This window comes from Salvia hispanica, chromosome 1 (assembly GCF_023119035.1).
Source record: "Salvia hispanica cultivar TCC Black 2014 chromosome 1, UniMelb_Shisp_WGS_1.0, whole genome shotgun sequence".
NCBI classification, from domain to species: Eukaryota; Viridiplantae; Streptophyta; class Magnoliopsida; order Lamiales; family Lamiaceae; genus Salvia; species Salvia hispanica.
The window spans coordinates 51,064,025-51,085,878 of NC_062965.1; the positions used below are offsets into that span (position 1 = coordinate 51,064,025).

Consider the following 21,854-nt stretch of genomic DNA (forward strand, 5'->3'; position numbering starts at 1 on the left):
TAGAGAGAAAATGTGAGTAAAATATGAGAGAGGGAAGAAAAGGTGAAAAAAGTAGGAGAAATAAACTTTTCATTTTTAGAAAGTGATCTATTTTTTGTGGACGTCCCAAAATTGGCAAAAGTGATCTATTTTTTATGGACGGAGGGAGTAGTAAATTATAATGGGCAAGGTCCCTTTCCATCCGTTAAATTGCCTAAACTTAATAAAGAAAATGGAGTATTATTCTAACACATACTAGAAGAGCATATAAATTTCTGTATAACTTATCACATAAATTTGATTGGGATTTAGTGATGATGCTACTTTTAAACATAATAACAAAAAAAATACAACATCTAAATTGAAGATTCAACATGCATGTCTCTAACAACTGCTCCTATTTCAATCTAATTTAGTAATTATGATATAAAACGACATCATGTTAGCAAACATAATGATCTTATATCCACACAATGCAGAATCAAATACAATGAACAACACATATTACATAAATTCTAGTAGATGAAAACCTAAACCCTTGGACACCACAAATCACGATCGTCCCAAGGGCCGAGCCTCGTTAAAACCTACTCGAGCCAAAACCCTAATCGGGACAAAACACCCGAATAGGAAAAAGAGTACTCGTCTAATCAAAACCCCCTAATTTCATACCCAAACCAATCGGGCGAAACACCTAGGGTCATCAAGATCGCTGTTGTGTTAACAACGTTGGCCGCAGCCGCCTTCTCCATCTCCTCCAACACCTCCCTCTCCCTCTTCCGACGCCTCTCCAACTCGTATTCCTCCTCTTCATCCTTGATACACAGCCCGAGACGCCTCAACGCCTCAGAATCCGGATACCCTTCCGCTCCAAATAGGGTTTCCAAATCCGTTGTTGTCACATCCACATTGCCAAAGGCATCTTTCTCCATATCTTCTAAATCCTTTCTCTGCCTTCGACGACGAATCTCCAAATCATTAGATTGCATCACCGTTTCTTCTTCTTCTTTACGCTGAATCGCCTTTGCAGCCTTGGAGATGGTCTCTGCGAATCGGGATTTGAGCATCGCGGCCCGCAGAGACTTCTTGGGAGACATGTGATCATCGGCTTCGACACCGCTTTTTTCGAAGTAGATATTTCCATCTTGTTTGTGAAGTGGATAGATTTTGAATGAACATTGATCGATCAATTCGTTCAAAATCTTGCCCCTCTTATTGCCAATTTCGCAGGTTTCCTCTTCTTGTCCGTTGTTCGAAATCCTTTGCCGTTTCTTCCCCCTTTCACAAATTTCTTCTCGGCTAACTTCATCGCCGACGAGGTTTCCGTTAACCATCATCATTATCGAAAATTTGAGAGATAAGAGAGAGGGAAACTTTTAAAGAAATTATCTGCTTTGAAAGAAATAATTACCCTATTTTGTAGTAGGAGTAGTATTTATTGAAAGTGGATTGAGATCATCTGCTTTGAAAGGAAAACTTACCATAAGTAAAACACGGATTAGATTTTGTGGAGGATTTTTATTAGCTATTCAACATGGAAATAAAGAAAACGAGTTCTATCTGGATTCGAAACCAGTAAATTCCATATCCCATTATTTTACTCATAATTATTAAGTATTAGATTCCAATTTTATTTTTTATCCCCCTTATCGTTATTTAGTTAATTATTTTACTTAATTTTTAATGTAATTTTATAAACAATAAGCTCCAATCATATTCTTTTAGTCCAAAAGTATAATTACTTGTTTGTCGTACACTCATGGTACATATTATCTACTTCTGTGTTTCTGTTTTTAAAAAATAGAAACATATGAATTTTATGCAAAATTAGTATCGTAAGAAAGAGTAAGAGAATAAAATATAGTATAAAGTAAGAAAGAAGATGAGAAAAAATAGTTTAATTAATGTTAGTGGATTGTGAGGTCCAATTTTTTAAAATAGAAAATTTCACATTTTTAGGAAACTGAAAAAATGGGAAAAATATTTTTAGGAAATTGAGGGATTATTAACTTAGTTTAGATTTAATATCTAAAGTCCAAAATGAGCTTCTTAGTCACCATAAAGCACCTCGTTGGATGAAAGCATTTGGATAAGTTAAATTGGGCCATTTTTCGCTATTTTTGTGTCGATTATTGGGCCATTTATTAAGGGCCTACCTTTTGGGCCTATGTATTAGTCATATTTTTTATTCATAATTATCGGAATTGATTAAGTTAACGTACACAAAATTTTCACATTGCCTCTTTTTATTTTTATAAAAAAATTGTGTGTCTAAATACATTAACCTTGTGATTTTCAGATACTTTCCCCCAGGGAACAATCTTGATCAAATTAAAACTAATGTAAGTACAAATGGCATTTTAGCTTCTACCTGGCAAACCATGGCAAGACAATATGTCGAGTATTTTGTCAAGAAATACTCACACACAATATTTTTCTTATTTTCCCTTGGAAAATAATTTTAACAAATTAAAAATAATGTTGAATACACGTCATATTAAATATTATTATTAACTAAAAAAATTGGTATAGAAAAAATTTGAATACAATATGTCAATAATAAAACGATTGTTTCCTTAAATATATAAACACATCAATGTTATCATTGTTGGAAACATAGAAAGGCTTTTGACCTATCGTTGGTCATAACTATCAATGCATATTGATGTGACATGATGGCAAAGTCTATTCAAGATTTCGAGTCCTACTAGCATATAAAGAAGCGTGTGCATTAAGAGACGAGAACACATTCTACGGTCCAGTGGCGGAGGAAGTTCAAAACAAGGGGGGACGGTGGTATCCCGAGAAATTTTTATTTTACTACTATTATTATATATATAATTTTATTAGGAATGTATTTTACAAAATTTCCAAAAGATAGCTATGAATATTGAAGGAAGATTCATCTAAGGAAATAAATCAGAATATAAGTTTTGAGATAAATCTAAATTAAAAAATTAACCCTAGTTAAAATCTATAAAAACCTCCATCCGTCAATTGCTAGACCAAGCCTCTAGTTCAGCAATCCTCCACCTTCCATCCAGTGATCAGCAGCTGCTCGGCGCTCCGTCAACTGCAGAACATTCGATCCAGCCATCCAGCCTCAGAGCCTCCAGGTTTGTTTCTTGATTTTATGAAGCACTATTAAATTAGAGACTTGCAATGATAAATTTTGTTTTCCAATTCCACCGCCTAATAAAAATATTTAATACTTTTATCCAATTCTCCAAGACATAATACCCCTATGTCAATTTGACATAAACCAAATTATTATATGGACTAATATACCCTTATTTTGAATTAAATAATAATTGAATAAATAAATATATATCAATTAATTATAAAAGGAAAGGCATATCAAATAACTATCTTTTATCAAAATATTCATCAATCAAATATTATCAAAGTCAAACTCATATCAAATTATACTCTTTTACCTAATACACTAAATCAAAAATAAGGATTTACAACGGCAGAAATATCTTCACTCCTCCATCCGTCGACCAGCCTCCACCGTCTCCGTCGACCAGCCTCCACCGTCCGGCCCTCCGCGTCGCAGGTTGCGGCATCTTCAGCCTTGTTCATCCAAATCATTGGTGCCACGATATAAGAAAACATCAAAGGTACCGCCCCTATGCTCTTATTTATATGTGTTTTAGGCTTCGTATACATGTTCATGGTCAAGCATTTCTACGTTTATGGTTAAGCCCTTACCCAAATGTCTATTTTAATAATTTTTCTATAAACAAAATTTTCTCAATTTTGGAAAATTGAGTTCAGCCATTACCAAGTTAGTGTTATGAAAGATTAAATGGATAGAAATTGGAGTATAACAAAGGACTGAGTTGAAATTTCTCAAGTTGCAGAGAAAGCAGCCATAGTTGGTTTCGATGTCTAGAGAAGACGAAGATGGATACTTGTTAATCACAATTAATAATATTATAATATTATTACTTAGACTATTATTAAATGGAACTTGTTTGGGTTTTGGTACTACTCTCATCGTAACTAGTGTTGATGTGAGTAGAAGAAATAAAATTTATTTCAAATTATAATTCTTTAATTTCTTTTCTATCGGCATTGGAACCTCTTTTTTGGCCGCTGATTTTATCCTTGATTTCAACTTTCTAATGCTTCTTTTCTTCTCTTTTTTAGCCGCTGATTTTATCCTGATAACATATTTGCATTTACTACATTGTTGGCTTAGGTGCGAGTTTGATCAGATCCTGTGTTCGGGTATGATGAACGAGATATATGAGGAAATTTTTGGCGACAATCATGAGTTATCAGAAGAGGATAATAATAATGGTGAAGAAGAATATGATGTAACAGTGGAAGAGGAAGGTAACAACAATGATGAAGAAGGAGATGATGTGATAGAAGGAGATGATGTGATAGAAGAAGAGGACGGAAATAACAGCAGAGAAGAAGAATCTACTGTGATCCTAGATTCTAATAGTAGTTAAAAGTTTTAAAATAAGGAAAATTAATTGAAACTTACTCAAATTTATGCGCTATTATCGTAAAGATTTAAAAAGGTCTATGATTTTATTCACCATTTTCGGAGGGTAAGATGTAAACTTTTCAAACTAATGCACATGTCAAATTAATTCACTAGTATTGTAAAGATTTGAATATTTCAAACCAAGGCACTAATTTTGCCATTGTCATTATTTTCTAATTCTAAGTGCTAGCCAATAATTTAGTAAGATACTCCATATCATAAATTGACTTTCTACAAAATTTGCATTATATAAAAACATTTGAATTCAATCGTCTAATAGTCATATAGGAATACTTAATTTCTTAATATTATCCTCCAACGAAATAAAAATATTTATTCGCATCCAATTATTTTATTATTAAATAATAATTAAAGTTCTAGATTGTAAAAAGTATATACGTACATAAATATGTTTAATTTTTAATTGTTTTCATCCAACGAAATAGTAATAGTTAGTATACATATGTTATATAGTACTGAATTAATACTTGTATCATCTAATGAAAGGATAATAGTCATTTGCGTCAAATTATTTTATTAGTATTAAATAATTACTAAAATTCTGAATCATAAAAATGATCGCATGCATATATATACTTAATTTCTTAGTGTCATTGTTCAACGAAATAGTAATAGTCACTCACATCAACTTTTTTTTTGTATAATAATGTTTAAAATTCTAAATTGTAAAATAGTACTCCAGTAGTATACATATGTTATATAGTACTGAATTAATACTTGTATCATCTAATGAAAGGATAATAGTCATTTGCGTCAAATTATTTTATCAGTATTAAATAATTACTAAAATCCTGAATCATAAAAATGATTGCATGCATATACATACTTAATTTCTTAGTGTCATTGTTCAACGAAATAGTAATAGCCACTTACATCAATTTTTTTTTTTTGTATAATAATGTTTAAAATTCTAAATTCTAAAATTCTAAAACACATTATTTTGACACCATGTAACAATTTAATTCTAGTATACAAATTTAAATTGTTGTTTCCTAACATTTTGTCCATTAATAAAATAAAGCATGTATAAATTTCGAATCTTTATTTGATGCTATAAGAACTCAAGCAATTAAATTGATTTATTAATTTTATAAATATAAATTCTAAATTCAATAATGTTTTGTAATAATAAAATTAAGATTGAGTTTCAAATCCATTTAGTACCTATAAGTTTAGAATTTAAAAAATTTAATTGTATAATGTATTATTTAAAATAAAGTTTAAATTCATTAAATTAGAATAAATCCAATATATAATGCAATCGAGATATTAGGTTGAAAGATTGGAGATTAACGTGAGATTAGAGAGAATATTTGCTTAAATCATGTCATCCATATAAATGCACACAATTTTCCTAAGCAAGTAATTCTTAAATATAAATAAATGTTTTTATATGCACAAGGGTAGTATGGTATATGTACAAAACATTTATTTAAATAAAAATATAAAACAATCTAAAATGACTACTTTAACCTCATTATGTCTTAGACATTATGTCTCCAAAACACCGCCTAATAAAAATATTTAATACTTTTATCCAATTTCAATGAGTATTAAAAAGCTTTACTGCAGTGCTGCTATGCTGTTAAAACTTGAATTTAATGTTTGTTTAATGGACAATGATAAATTCCTCTATTTATCATCGTAGTTGTAGTTGTAGTTGTGGCCGTAGACTTGTACTTGGGGAATGTGAAAGCATGAGTTTTAGAATTGAATGTTATGTATAGTATAAAGAGATTATTTTCTGGAATGAACTTAATGAATAATACGTTGCGAAATAGAATTGGTGATCAACCTTCGAATAATTGTTTGGTGACTTTCATTGAGAAAAGAATGTTTCTACAAGTCTCTGATAATGATATAGCCCATCGCTTTGAGGAAATTTGAAGACTCAGTAGAAAAATAAATTAGATGTTATGTACAGTTTTTGGTTTATTTTATTTTAAAATACACGAGTTCAAAATTGAATAATATTTCAAAAATATTATTTTACCGCCATTTTGTATTTTTTTTATCATACGACTCGTAACCCCGAATGACAAATCCTGGATTACGGTGATTCTAATTAACATGATCTCTTTTTCAAAGCACATGACATTATGTTGGCAATTGAAACTAAAAAAATATATTACAACTATCTCACATCGGTGTACAAAGAGAACTGAAATCACTATATAAGTCTCATGGACCCCTCCTCCTATTATCAATTGGTTTTAGGATGGAACCCATGGATTTCTATCATGGTATCAGAGCGGGTCGCCGACTGTGGGCCAAATTTAACTGACCCAGCAGTATATCTGGGCCGCAACCGAAAAAATGACTGACCCAACAATATATATGGGCTTAAAATTTGGGGCAGTGGTCCAACCGATCGGGAAAAAAGTTTGGGCCAATCGTCCAACCGATTAGGAAAAAAGTCCAACCCCCAAGGTTCATCTTGAAGGGTTTGAGGGAGGGTGTTGGCAATCGAAACTAAAAAAATATATTACAACTATCCGACATCGGTGTACAAAGAGAATTGAAATCACTATATAAGTCTCATGGATCCAAGAGAACTGAAATCACTATATAAGTCTCATGGACCCCTTCTCCTATTATCAATTGGTTTTAGGATTAGGATGGAACCCATGTATTTCTATCACATTAGGATAATGCGGCCAAGTATGAACTTTCTAGGACAATTCTTCTTTTATATGTTCATAATTATAAAAAATAATTAAGATAAATGCGTAAAATACTTATATTCCTATTTTTAGTGACGGAGGCATAATGGCAGAGTCGGTTAGCACAGGAAGGGATTACCGACTTCTGAGTTCACTTGTTGGGATTTCGTTCCCTCAACTTTTTTCATTATTTTACTTATTGTATCTATTTTACATTTTTTATACATTGGGAAATATGTTTTTGTATAAGTATTAGCATGATTTAAAAAGTTATATTGATTTATATACGTGATAAAATGAATATTCTATATTTTAACTTATCAAGTAAAACTGAAAATGTTGAACATTTTAAAATGGTAGATTTGAATGATTTATTAAGTAAGAATTGGATTTTGATAAGTTCAAATGTGTAAATACTGAAAATAATATAACTAAATTTAATTTAAAAACTATATTCATTATTCTTAAAAATATTATTATTGGATTAATTAATTTATTATCAATATTGATTTTCACCATTACTTATCTGATTAAAAATACTCAGAAAATATTTGGAAATAATATTTGAAGATTTCAAATCAATAATTGCAGTTATGGAATCGTAAAAATAATAATGTTATTATATAGTAGTGTTTTGATGCTTAATCGACAAGAGTCGTAGTGAAAGTTTAGTTATTTTGGTAATTATAAGATGTAATATGAATTAATAAAAATAAAAAAAAAGGAACGATAGATAAAATTGTATCCACAAAATATTTTGAAGAGTTTATTTTTATAATAAGACGCAATATGGATTAATAAAATAAAGAAAAATAAAAAATATTTTAGTAAGATTTTATTTTGATAATAAGGTGTAATATGGATTAATATTATAAAAAAAATAAAGACAAACAAAGAATATATTTCATAATCCATTTTAAGGATGTATTTTAGTAATAAAATATAATAAAGATAGATAGATAGATAAAGATAAAAAATACTACTATATGTTCAATTGAGGATTAAACCATAGACTTTTAACCTTTTAGTTTGTTGATCGAAACTATAACGACTAGGCTATTGAACATTTTATAACAAGAATTGAAAACAATATTTTTAAGGGAGCGATTATGATATTTTCCGGCAGTACTCTAGTGGACATTAAGGATCTTCGAGCGGTCCAGATGGGTTGGGCTATTGCATATATACACGTGAAATAATCAAACGCAAACTCTATTGTAAAAATTCTAAACTATGATCTTAACCGTTAGAATATGTCAGCAGATAACAAAATAATATTAAATTAATACAGTATCAACAGTTGACACTGTGTTAACATTGTATTGAATTGTGTTAACATCAAAATCTTGAAATTTCACATTGTATTAACATGGTGTTGACATTGTATTGACACTATATTGAAAAGTTTAAAATTTATACTATATATAGAGTTTGCACTTTATCACTACCATCTCCACGTGCATATATATTCTACACTCAGGCATTAATATATTTAATGCTAGCAAGTCATTTTGCGAAAATTTACAGCTGATAGTATTCAATTTTACAATCGAAGCATAAAATGCGGAAAAATTTTGAATTGGAAATTGCTCGCGTATGTGCTTACGTATATAGTTGGTATTCCATATTAACTAACAAGACGCATTTATTAAATGTAGAAAAATTATATTCCTTTATCTCCCAACATTTGTCTCTTGACATTATTCATATTTCATGAAAATTATAAAGTATAACCAAATAGGAAATGTTTTATGTATGACTCAGTTTTTCTGGGGTTCTAAACGAAAAAGGTGTTTTATGTTTGGCTAAGTATTACTTTGGTTTCTAACTGAAAAAGGTAATGTTCTCTATTTGAATAATATATTACTACTATTATTTTGTGACCAACCAAAATACAATACACTAAAAATAGCTGTACGGCCTCATAATATATTTAAAAACATCACCATAAAAATGCCGGATAAATATTTCCAGTTAAATACTATATCAATCTGATTAAAATTTTGAGAAGCGGATGCTGGTTAAATATACTCCCATTTTTTATGTAGTTGATAATATATGTGTTTTTGTTACATACTCTATTAGCTTATTCATGTTAAAATGATATATTATTTGACCGTAATTGTTACTATGGACCAAAATATATTGTAAAAATCTAGAAACTATATAACATTTAATGTGTAGAACTAAAATGTCTTTTAGGCAAATACACAAGATCAATTTTGAACTATTGTGATATTCAATATATAAGTACATATTCTCTACACACGGATTGACAACTTTACTTAAATTTGTTTTCCACTTTTACAAAGAGGAAAATAAATTAGGCAAATTTAGATGAGAAAGATAAAGAAAACAAAAGTAGCGAGGAAAAGGAAGAGTTGTGTTATCAAATCTCAATATCTATTGTTGTTTGACCACTAATTAATGTAACGCAACCGCCCATTCTCATCACTTTTTTTTTTTTCCCATTCTCCTCTCTTTTCATTCTATTTATACCCTCCCCATGCAACCCTGATCTCCATTCCTACTCAAAGAGAGAAGATGGCCGACCTCGAGATGCAGAATCACCACGCCAAAAATTCCCCGGCCATCTTTGCCCGAGCGAATCTCCCCCTTACTCTCAAGGTAATGTTGGAATCTAGCCCGATCAACACAGTTTGTGTTTATATGCTGTTATTCAACATGCATTTTTTTTTGTTGTGTTTATATGTTGTTGTTTAGGTACATTGGCGGATTTAGAGGGTTCGGAGAGCTTAATTGTCCTTTATCATTGAGTCGTAAAATACTATGTACTCTTTGTACAAATATAATGTTGTTCAATAGATCTTATGTTCAACTCTCACTAAGGACATTTTGGCTATTTTTATTTTTTAAATTGATTCAAAATACATTTTAGTTAGTTGGTCATTCACGATACATCATTGTTATATGCCTAAAATGGTATACCGAATAGGTATGCTTTCAATTCTCAATGAAGTCATTTTCGCTTGTTTTACTATTAATTCATAATTACTACTCAAATAGACTGATATATACAAAAAAATCTTGAATTCTCAAATGAGTAAATATCAATTATCCCATCATGCCCTTCTAAAATAAGTACTCCTTAAAATTTATATTTTATCTTTTATTAGGTAAATGAGAGAAATACATTTTGAAAAAACCTATAGTTTCAAAGTTTCCATTGATTTCTTTTAGTGCTAATGGACAAGTGTATTTCATGGTGTGGAATCTATCAACTACCACAATTAATACATGCTAACGTCACTTAAATTGTGTTATTCATTTGACTACAAAAAAAAAAATTAATTTTTTAATTATTTTTTTCCGTTCCTTCCATTTTCGGGTTCTGAATCCGCCACTAATCCTCGTACCTCCACACGTGAATGCAAATGCAGTTCGACGAGGTGGTCTACAAGATCAAAATCAAGGCCCCCGGAGGCTCGTCGGAGAAGAAGACAAAATCAGTAAAGAAAGAGATCTTAAAAGGAGTCTCCGGCAGCGTGTTCCCTGGCGAAATGCTGGCGATGCTCGGGCCCTCCGGCAGCGGCAAGACGACGCTGCTGACGGCCCTCGGCGGCCGCCTTAGCGGCGACCTGGACGGCGCCATCACCTACAACGGCAAGCCCTTCTCCAACGCCACCAAGCGCAACACCGGCTTCGTCACCCAGGACGACGTCCTCTACCCCCACCTCACCGTCACCGAGACGCTCGTCTACACGGCCCTCCTCCGCCTGCCCCGCAACCTCTCCAAGGCCGAGAAGGTGGAGCACGCGGAGGCCGTGATTGAGCAGCTCGGGCTCACGAGGTGCCGGGACAGCATCATTGGGGGGGATTTTTTAAGGGGGGTTTCCGGGGGCGAGAGGAAACGGGTGAGCATCGGGCAGGAGATGCTTATTAACCCGAGCTTGTTGTTCCTGGATGAGCCCACCTCGGGTTTGGACTCAACCACAGCGCAGAAGATTGTTTCTACGCTGTGGGACCTGGCCAACGGGGGCCGTACAGTGCTTATGACAATTCACCAGCCCTCGAGTAGGCTCTTCTATATGTTTCATAAAATTCTCTTGTTGTCGGAAGGGAACCCTTTGTATTTCGGCAAAGGAGCTGACGTTTTGGGCTATTTTTCGAGTGTTGGTTTTGCTCCGAGTGTCGCCATGAATCCGTCTGATTTCTTGCTTGATCTTGCCAATGGTAAGAGCCAGTTTGGTAGGATAGATAACTCATATGTCCTGGAATTATATTACCTAAAATGACCTAAATGTGCGTTCTTATTATGTTTTGTTTATTTATCTTTTCTGAGGATTGATGAGTTTTTGATCGGTCCTTGGATCTATTGCATTTTTTTTTGTAGGAGTTGTAACGGGAAATTCGAATGAAGATCAAGTAGCGATTAAGCAGAGTTTGGTGAACGCGTACAAAACACAACTATCGACGGTTGTGAAGTCGGAGCTAGCTGGGGATGGCGGTATTCGTGCTTCAACGGATGATATGAAGCCTAAGCGGTGGTCGAATACATGGTGGGATCAATTCTCAGTGTTGCTTAGGAGAGGGATCAAAGAAAGGAAGCATGAGTCTTTCTCAACCATCAAGATTGTGCAAGTTGTGGTGGTTTCTATTTTAGCCGGAATCTTTTGGTGGCAGTCCTCGGCCGATCGCTTGCAAGACCAGGTTAGCCAGATAAAATATTTGATAAGCGAGTGGTTCAATTTAGAATCATTTTAAAATGAGAACTTAACAACATATCAATTGACAACATAATATATCAGTTGTCAGCACAACTCATACCAGTTGGACTAATTGATATGTTTTGTGCTACCAAATGATATCAATTGGCAATTGATATGGTTAATTTGTGCCACCAATTGATATGTTTCGTACTTCCCACTAATAAGGACATCTTAGGGTTTGATGAACCGTATTACCAATTTCATAACGTTGTCTGATGGTCTAACACAAGTTTTTATGATCGATAATGTAGGTCGCGCTCCTCTTCTTCATGGGAAATTTTTGGGCTTTCTACCCGCTATTCCAGGCCATCTTCACATTCCCTAAAGAACGAAAGATGTTAACGAAAGAGCGGACCTCGGGCATGTACCGTCTCTCTTCATACTTCCTAGCCCTGTCCATAGGCGACCTGCCCATGGAGCTAGTCCTCCCCACCGTCTTCTTTGCCATTACCTATTGGATGACAGGCCTCAAGCGCACAGCCGGGGCCTTCTTCTTAGGCCTATTAACAATCCTCTACAACGTTCTGGGTGCTCAGGGACTCGGGCTAGCTATAGGGGCTGTGGTGATGGACCAACAAACAGCCACTACACTCGCGTCCGTGATCATGCTAACCTTCAGCCTGGCTGGCGGGTTTTTTGTTCAGAACGTCCCCGTCTTCATAGCCTGGATCAAGTACTTCTCGTTCAGCCAGTACACTTTGAAGCTCATGCTCGCGTCCCAGTACACGTACGATCAGACCTACAAATGTGGTACAAATCAGACTTGCCTCGTCAGGGATTTTCCGGCCATTAAGGGGGTCGGACTCGACAAGACCGGGATCACCCTGGCGGCGGTTCTCATGGCTGTGATGATTGTGCTCTATAGGCTTATAGCTTATGTTGCTCTCATGAGAGTTGGTGCCACCAAAAAGTAGGCCTTGTGTTTAAGGATTCATAGCATCATTAACGTTAGGCCTTTCAGAAGAACTCAATCCATCAAATAAATACCTTTCTCAGAAAGGTTATTATGTCGAATTAAAGTGCAGATTTTCCCATAAAACTGTGATAATTCTATAGTTTCCATTTCCCTTAACAGTAAGCCCCAAATTGAGAGAAATTTTAGGTATGATGATAGGCGTGAAGTTTGAAGAGTAGTAGGATTTTATTATGCTTATATAAGTAATCTTTTTATAATAGATTAAAGTTTACAATTGGTGCTACATATTTTGATCCATATTTTTTCATAAACAATATGTTTTGATTCATATTTCACGATTTTGTCAAAAACTAATGATCAACTGCGTTTTGAATTGAATAGTGATGAGTTAACTATGAACCAAAATATAATGTCAAGGACCAAACCAAAGGCTTTTTGTGGAAATATATAAGACCAGTTTTGGACTTTAAAACGCAGTTGACTATTCATTTTTTACAGAACCGTTAAATATCGACAAAAAATCCTTCCCCCATCCGCCATTAAAATTTTCATTTTTCCGTTTTCGTCCGGCGTCTAATAAATATCATATTTCACTTTTACTATATTTGATAAGTAAACCCTAGATTCCAATCACATTTTATTACAAAACCAATATATAAAAGTAGGTCTCACATCCCACTAACCTTTCTATCCACTTTATTTTATAAAGTTAAACAATTTCTTAAAACCCGTGTCGGTATATATGAGATATTTAATCATGGACGTAAGGAGTACTCCCTCCGTCCCCAAAGAATATGGACTTTGGGTTCGACACGGGTTTTAATGTAAAATTGGTAAAATAAGAGAGGGATAGGGAGAAAAAGTAATTAAAGTACTGTTAGTGGAGAATGAGTCCCACCTTATTAGAGAGAGAAGACTTTCCAAAATTAGAAAGTGCATATTCTTGTGGGACGAACTAAAAAGAAAAGAGTGCATATTCTTGTGGGACAGAGGGAGTATTATTTATGATAAAAAAGATAACACATTTAATGTATATGACCAAAAACTTTTTTGAACAAATATAAGGGAAATTTTTTGATAATAAAATGTATTATGGATCAATAAAATAATTAAAAGAAAAAGAAAAATGGACGAAGAATGAATTTAATAAATTATTTTGAAGGGTTTATTATTTTGATAATAAAATGTAATAATGATTAATAAAATAAAGAAAAGAAATTAGATAAAAAATTGTTTTAAGGGATTTTGGTAAGATTAAAGTCTAAAATTAGTCCCATATTTCTAAAAATATATTTTGGTCATATACATTAAGTGTGATAGTTTCAACCTTAAATAAATACTTCCTCCTCTGTTCCACAGTAAGTGAGACACTTTTTAGAGCATAAGATTTAAGAAATTAATATTTTAAATGGAGAAAGAGTAAAGTATAAGAAAGAACACAAAGATAGAGAGCATAGAGAGAATAAAGTAGAAGAGTAGATTTGAGAAAAAAATGAAACCACGTTATTTAATACTACTGTAGTTCGTATTCAAAATCTTATTAGACTGGCTTACCAAATTTCGTAATACAGATTAGTAATGACAACCTACCCTTTAGTATTTGTCGATTTGAATCAATAGTGTATTATTATATACTACTAGTATCACCCACGTGCTATGCACGAATCATTTTATTTTCTTCACACACTTATTTTATACTGTAAAATAATTTTACGAAACAATAAACAATATCATCATATAAATTCAAAAATCATAAATATATATAATAAAAATGTATTAAATTCTCATTTTATGTATTATAGATATAGATATTGTTTGATAACAATTCTAAAAATATAAGTAAATTAAAATACTATGCCAATTATTGAATATTTAAAATTGTTATAAAGAATAAATCATTATAAGACAACATTCACATACACATATACAAAGAAGTATGTCAATAAATAATTAACTATTAACATAATAGAGAAAATATAAATTATACAGGTCCTATATATTGCTAGATGTCTTGAACGTCAAATTTGTATCTTTTTTCAACCTTCAATTTTCTTCATTTTTTACTACAAAGTGTCTGCAACAAATTTATTAATAGAATATGTACATGTAGATAAATATATACACATTATTATCTTATTTATTACTATAGTCTATCCAATTTTTGTGACACTGCTTAATAGTATAACTATAACTTCATTGATAATGTAGATAAAATAAAAAAATTGTGCTAAAATGAAGAAATATATTATGCATGTTTTTGAGTTAGGAATGTTATAATTTTGTCCTCTTTAAGAATTGCTAGAAATATTGAGATAAATTTTCCAAACCATACACATGCGGTACTCTAACTATTAAAATCAAAGAAAAAGAACAACAATAAATGAAATATAAATTACAATGAAAATTATAAATTAAACTGAACTATAAGTCGAGTCGAAGAAAATCCGCTTTCCCCAAGACAAATTATGTCACGACTATCTCTCTTGGATTGTCGTATTATTATCTTAACTTGTAGAAACATCTCAAATCGGATAGGCACCGATAAACTCGATGATGCTCCAAAAATTGAGCAATACAATGCTCCAAAATGCACAATAAAATATTGAGAGCTTTAGAGAGATTGAAAATTTTTGGTTGTGTATAATCCATTTACTCTATGCTTTTTATAGATACTTAAGATTGCGCTGGTAAGACACTTCCCAGTCGAGCTTCATTTCATTGCAATATAGTGACCCTATACACTAAAAAATCAAACCTTGAAACCTAAATCATAAACCCTTAACTTTAAGATATACTCATCATAGCCACAATTCAATAAAAATTGCATAGCTTGAAAATTAAAATATGATCCATTAAACATACTACAATAAAATGTAAACATAAATGAAAACATATTTAAACATTGGAATTCAGTACATACTATAGTAATAAAATGTAAAACGCCTTATTACTATTACAATCTAACCAATTACATTAGCCCTTGAACTCCAACCACCTTTAACTCATAGAACGAATAATAAATTCATAGCCTAAAATACGAGCGGCGCCTTTGAGTCTCTTCGTCCTCCACACCTCTGGAGTCTCTTTATCTTCTTCAACTTCTTTTCAGTTCCAGAGCTTTTCTTCTTTCCTTCTACCCAACATTTTAATATCTAGAAAAAAATTGATCTTGAAGGTATGTAAATAATACCAACCCATTACCCATGTATCTCATCTCCGGTTTTCGTGCCGGAATCACGATGGAGGACTCTAGCAACTATGGCAAGGAAAATTGCGACGAACTTAGTGGAGATATTTATGAAAATTTATAGAGAGGGAAAGAAGTTGGAAGGAGTAGAGAAAATTAATGCCCTAAATGTGTGGAAGAAGAAAAGACAGATAATTTAGTGAATTTATTTATTATGGCCCGCATATGATTGGTTCCACCATTCACCATTCATTTGATTAATTTAAAATTATATAGAAATAAATGGATGAAATTATATAATGTAACCGTTATATTAAGTACTTAGTGGAGATATTAAGTACTTATTTAAAAATTAATAAAAATTTAGTTAAGGAAATGCTTATAGTTGGTCAAATTATTAAGAAACGTTCACTAAACAAAATTATTAAGAAACGTCCACTAAGCACTAATTTTGGTTCCATTGTTCCATTGTTCCGGTGAAAGTATATCATTTTTAATAAAAGTATAATATAATTTTATATTTCCATAAATACCCCCAAAACTCCCCCTTTATATATGTATAGATATGTCGTGTATAATGTGTGGCCGTGTGGGTATAATTGGTATGGTTGCATACTTTTGTATGCAATATTTGATTTATTTGTATTTTAAATTTTCATATATGTTTTGTTGGTATGCATGCATACTTATCGGAATATTTACATTGGGTCATACAGAATAATTAATGTTGAATATCGACTTTAAAAAATTGGTGGTGGAACGAATCTACTTTAATTTACGTGACATTTAATAATTTTAATTAGATCTAAATCATCTAACCAAATGATACAAAATGCATGCTTAGCATGCATTTTAAACTAAATAAAATTTAATAACCAAAATAAAATGCTTATAATAGTTTAGTAGTAACATTTATATTAACCTATAAAATATCTAAAATTCGATAGACATTTGTTTATACCTCAAAATTCTTGTAATTTAGAAAATAAGCTTGTAAGTTATCTATATGACACAATCATTTATCACCTTTAAACTCCAAAAAAAAAGGAAGCATGCATATTACATAATTCTGATTCTCATTCATTCAATTATTTCACCTTTTTTTGGAATCACATCACAACACTAGCACACTATAAAGTATGACCTTCTCTATAAGCATTTTCACCCATTAATTCCCTCAAGCAAAAAATCACACACATGGAGGTACCGGCGATCAGGAACTTGGGCGGCGTTGCTTCCGAAAAAACAACCTTCCTCGGAGAAATCGATGATAATTGGTTCATGAAATACGACACGGACAGGGATGGCAAGATTAGCGAAAAGGAGCTTCGGGTGGCTATTGGCGAGAAAGGAGGGCGGTGGCTCTGGTTGTTTTCCCGGTGGTATGCCGCCCGCTGCATGGCAGCGGCCGACAAGAACGGCGATGGTTACATCCGTGGAGATGAGCTCAACTCCCTCATTGAATTTGCAAGAAAGCATGCAATTGGCTAACTAGCTAGGGTTTGTAGTATAGTAGTACTACTAGTTAGGGTTCATCTTATTTTATTTTCACTTTTGTATGAGAATTTGAGATGGAAATTATATTTTTATCAATATATCTCACCTTTTCACATGTTCCCCGGCCCATCGTGTTTGAATTTAATTCTTTGGTATTGTTATATAGTCATTTCATTTCTTTTAAAATTTTATTTAGTCATTTAATAAAGTTTCAAAAATAAAATCTATAGAGACATTGCGTAAGATAACATGGAAAAATAGAGAAAAGAAGAAATAAAGTCGAAAGATAATAGACTTCAGTTATTGCATCTTTCCTCTAGTGACTATGACGCTTTAAGTGGCTCAAAAATCATGTATTCGCCACTATCTATTACAGTTTATACTAGTAAATTTCTAACTACTACTAAATATATACTAAGGTGAGTTACTTTCACATGTTATTGAAGATTTGATTTGAGAATAACTACAAACATCCTCTCAAGATTTAAGAATTCTGTTTTATTGGATGGTGACTAATTTTTATCTTATACTCCCTCCGTCCCCCATTAAAAGTCACATTTTTCCATTTCGATCCGTCCCCAATTAAGTGTCACACTTCATTTTTACCATAAATGGTAGTAGGTCTCACATTCCACTAACCCACTTCACTCACATTTTATTATAAAACCAATATAAAAAAGTGGGTCCCACATTCCACTTACTTTTTCAACCAACTTTCTTTACATTTCTTAAAATTCGTGCCCGGTCAAACTGTGACTGCTAATGGAGGACGGAGGGAGTATATATTTAGAACTTTACATCATTGTACTTTGAAGGTTGTATATTTAATAATGGAAACACGTGAGACTGAATTTTCAGGAATAACATCCGAATTGATAAGATATTTTGAGGATAAGGAGAAAAACTTTATCTTTTTTACTTTTAACTATGTTGGATTGATTGAATTTTAAAAATTAATTACTATTTCAATAATGCATGCAAAAGTTAGTTAAGTTATAGTAATAATCAATTCAATCAAAACTAGGTTTGATATCTGACATGTTAAGGAGTTCTGGTATCTATAGATGTCTAGAAATTGGTACAAAATTATTCTTGAATAAATCGTTTTCAGAGTGCATCTGATTCAAAGATGGATAATTACTCTTGATCGGATAGGATTCTTCAAGGAATTACTACTTTTGTTAACATAGATATTTAGTTGTATTTAAATGCATACATATATATTTAGTGTAAATAAAATAATATTGCTTTAAGGTATATTTAATCCTACTATTAAATAATTTATCACTACTCTTCTTCAATAATTTCAGAAAAGATTAACATTTTCAAGCTAAATATCTATATTTAGAATATGCAGTCATTTTCTTGGTCAATTAAAGATTCTACCACTTCTTCTTTGCGCTTCTACTACTCCCATAGACAAGATTTTTATGCTCATCATGTGGGATTGGATTTCAACTAAGATTATAAAGTGGTGCAAATTACTGTCATGCTTGGTGCACCACTATTTACACATCAATCTGTATTCGGCAAGGACGGATTCTTATAGTGAACTGGATATTCATCATTCTATAAAAACACATTATGATTCTGTGTACAAGCTTGTTTAATTAATTTGGTTGTGTTTAGTTAACTATTGTGTCTAAGTTGAAATAGATTAGAGGTCGAACATAAGAGAAACTGTCAAGAAAATAATTACGAAGTCATTAGTTTATCATTACAGCTTAATTTGACATGAAACTAAACTTTTGACAAATTAAATGAGTTATACTACTTGTTTATCTCTTTCCAACCTTTTTTTGTAAAAACTCACTCCTATATATATAGATTATCCAGATATTCTAGAATTTTCTACTATTATTATAATATATTTATCAAGATATTTTATTAGAAAAATTTAGATATTTATGTTCTAAATATCTATATAGTTACTATGAATTATGTTAAGATGACAACCCTTCTTAAAGTGACAACATACCATCAATCTCGTGCTGTCACATAACATGATATCCAACTAATATTAGAAAGTATCCAGCAATACTTACATTTAGTATGCGTTCTGAGAGATGCATGATAGTAATAGGTGGGTTGCGGTGTAAATTGTTGAGTATTGCTTGGTATAGACATAGAATGTTTCAATTCACGATATATATATATAAAAGAGATAGCTTTTTTATACCCAGTTATTTTTGCATTATAAACAATAATGTAATACTCAACACTCTACCTGCCTGCAATCCATGTAACACGATCATGCAATGTTGTAAAAATCCATCTAAAACGATTATTATGATATTCTTGAGGATCCCACGTCCTAATATTCTTTGGATAGCGTGCCACATGTAGCGGTACAAGGTTGGTGGCACGTTGTCACTCTAATTATAATAGCATCCTAATGCTCCTTGGTTACTATATACTCCCTCCGTCCCGCTTTAGGAGTCCCGGTTGAGTCGGACATGTGTTTTAAGAAAAAAGAGTTTGAGTGTGTAATAAATAAATATTGTAGTGGATATTAAAACCCACTTTTAATTGAGTGACCAATAAATAAATGTTGTAGTGGATGTTGGGACCCACTTTTAACACTTTTTTATTAGTTGTAGTGGATGTTGGGATCCATTTTTAACACTTTTAACACTTTTAACACTTTATAGACATATTTTATTAATTTATCTCAACAGGGAATCCTAAAGCGGGACGCCCAAAATTGATCAGTCGAGACTCCTAATGCGGGATGGAGGGAGGATATAATTATACTATTAGTTTATCGAGGAAAGTTAGGGGCTCGTCATGATTATACTTCTTTCATTTACAAATAAGAGTCTTATTTTTCCATTTTAGTTTATCCACAAATAAGAGTCTCAATTTTATTTTTACATAATAGGGCCATACATTTTATTAAGTCATTATGCTTCGTTGAGATGATGGAGTATGTAATAAATGAAGTGAGTTGGTTGAAGGTGGGTCCCTTTTTGACTTTTTGATTTTTTATTTTTGTTTTGATTTATTTTAATATAGATAATGACATTTGGGTGTAATTTTTAGTGAATAATGGGGTAAAATTTTATGTGCAAATATCGTAAATTCTAAATGTTACTCCAAATATGGGACGGACTTTTATTGCAAAATGTTACTACAAATGCTGGGACGGAGGAAGTATATCATTTTAGCCAGAGGGACTAACAAATATTCATTTTTTACTTGACTAATCTTCTTTGTATTCGCAGGTGTATGTGAATTTTATTAATAAGTAAAGTAACAATAGATTTTATTCTTTTAGCATGAATCCTGCTTTCTCCATTCTATTGCAAATGAATATGATTGACATTCTTTTGTTTCATTGTCCCATTACAATACAAGTGATGAAATTTCCTTTTTTAGAAAAAAATATTACTAACACTTGCACTATTTACATCTCTCCTACTTTGTATCACTTTTCTTATTACTTTAATTATTCTCTTTCCTATCTATTAACTTAACACATTTAACACTTTATAATATCACTTACTTAATATAATCCATCACTTCTATTGGGATGGATGAAATAACTTTGTTTGTTCAAACAATAACTTTGTTTGATTAAAACAATTTTTATTTATTACTGTGCGTTAAAAAAATCGCTTTTTTTGTTTATAAAATATATAATAATTTTTATTTAAAAGAAGAACAATTTCATTTTTAATATAAAAACCTTAATCTAAAAGAAAAATAACATTTTTTGACCAAAAAAAATGACTTTTAGCAATAATGCGCAATGTGTGTCGCTATTTACATCAAATCAACTTATATATATGTTCTTAAATGGAATTTCTCTTAAAATACAGAATATGAAATTAAATGGCTGGATAACAAAAACTAACTTTGTAGCAATAATATGACACGTTGTGAATGCAATAGAGAAACTTTGAGCAATAGCCAGTCGCGCGTATACTATGGGAGGAGCATACAGGGTGAAATTAATAATATAATGGAGTAGAATAAAAATTTAATATGAATTTAATTTACCAAAAATTTGTGAATTTTTAAAAAAGTATAATTGTGTTGTATTTCTTGGTATTAATACGAAAACAACATAGATACCAAAATAGAGAAATGAACAAGCTTTAGAATTAAATACAATTTGTGGAATATTATTTATAATTTCTAACCTTTTGTGTTTTCTTTATACTACTAATAATAAATTCAATTAACGTTCCTAAAATTCTAATTTATCTTTAATATGTCAAAATATTTTAAATAAATCAAGAATATTATTTTTTTAATTTCAATATGTATACAAAATTAATAAAAGGATACATCAATTTTTTTTTCCATCTCTATCTTCATTAAATTCTAAAAATATCTATCCCCAAACCCGTAT

At 31.6% G+C, this 21,854-nt stretch overlaps 1 protein-coding gene across 1 annotated transcript; it reads left to right on the forward strand.

Moving 5' to 3' along the window:
* The first annotated feature begins 10,562 nt into the window (after positions 1 to 10,562).
* LOC125202717 (ABC transporter G family member 9-like) lies at positions 10,563 to 12,975 on the forward strand. The gene is made up of 3 exons (XM_048101164.1): positions 10,563 to 11,361; positions 11,522 to 11,838; positions 12,149 to 12,975. Exons 1-3 carry the CDS (start codon positions 10,563 to 10,565, stop codon positions 12,809 to 12,811), a joined length of 1,779 nt encoding a protein of 592 aa, XP_047957121.1. The 3' UTR covers positions 12,812 to 12,975.
* The last annotated feature ends 8,879 nt before the right edge of the window (positions 12,976 to 21,854 follow it).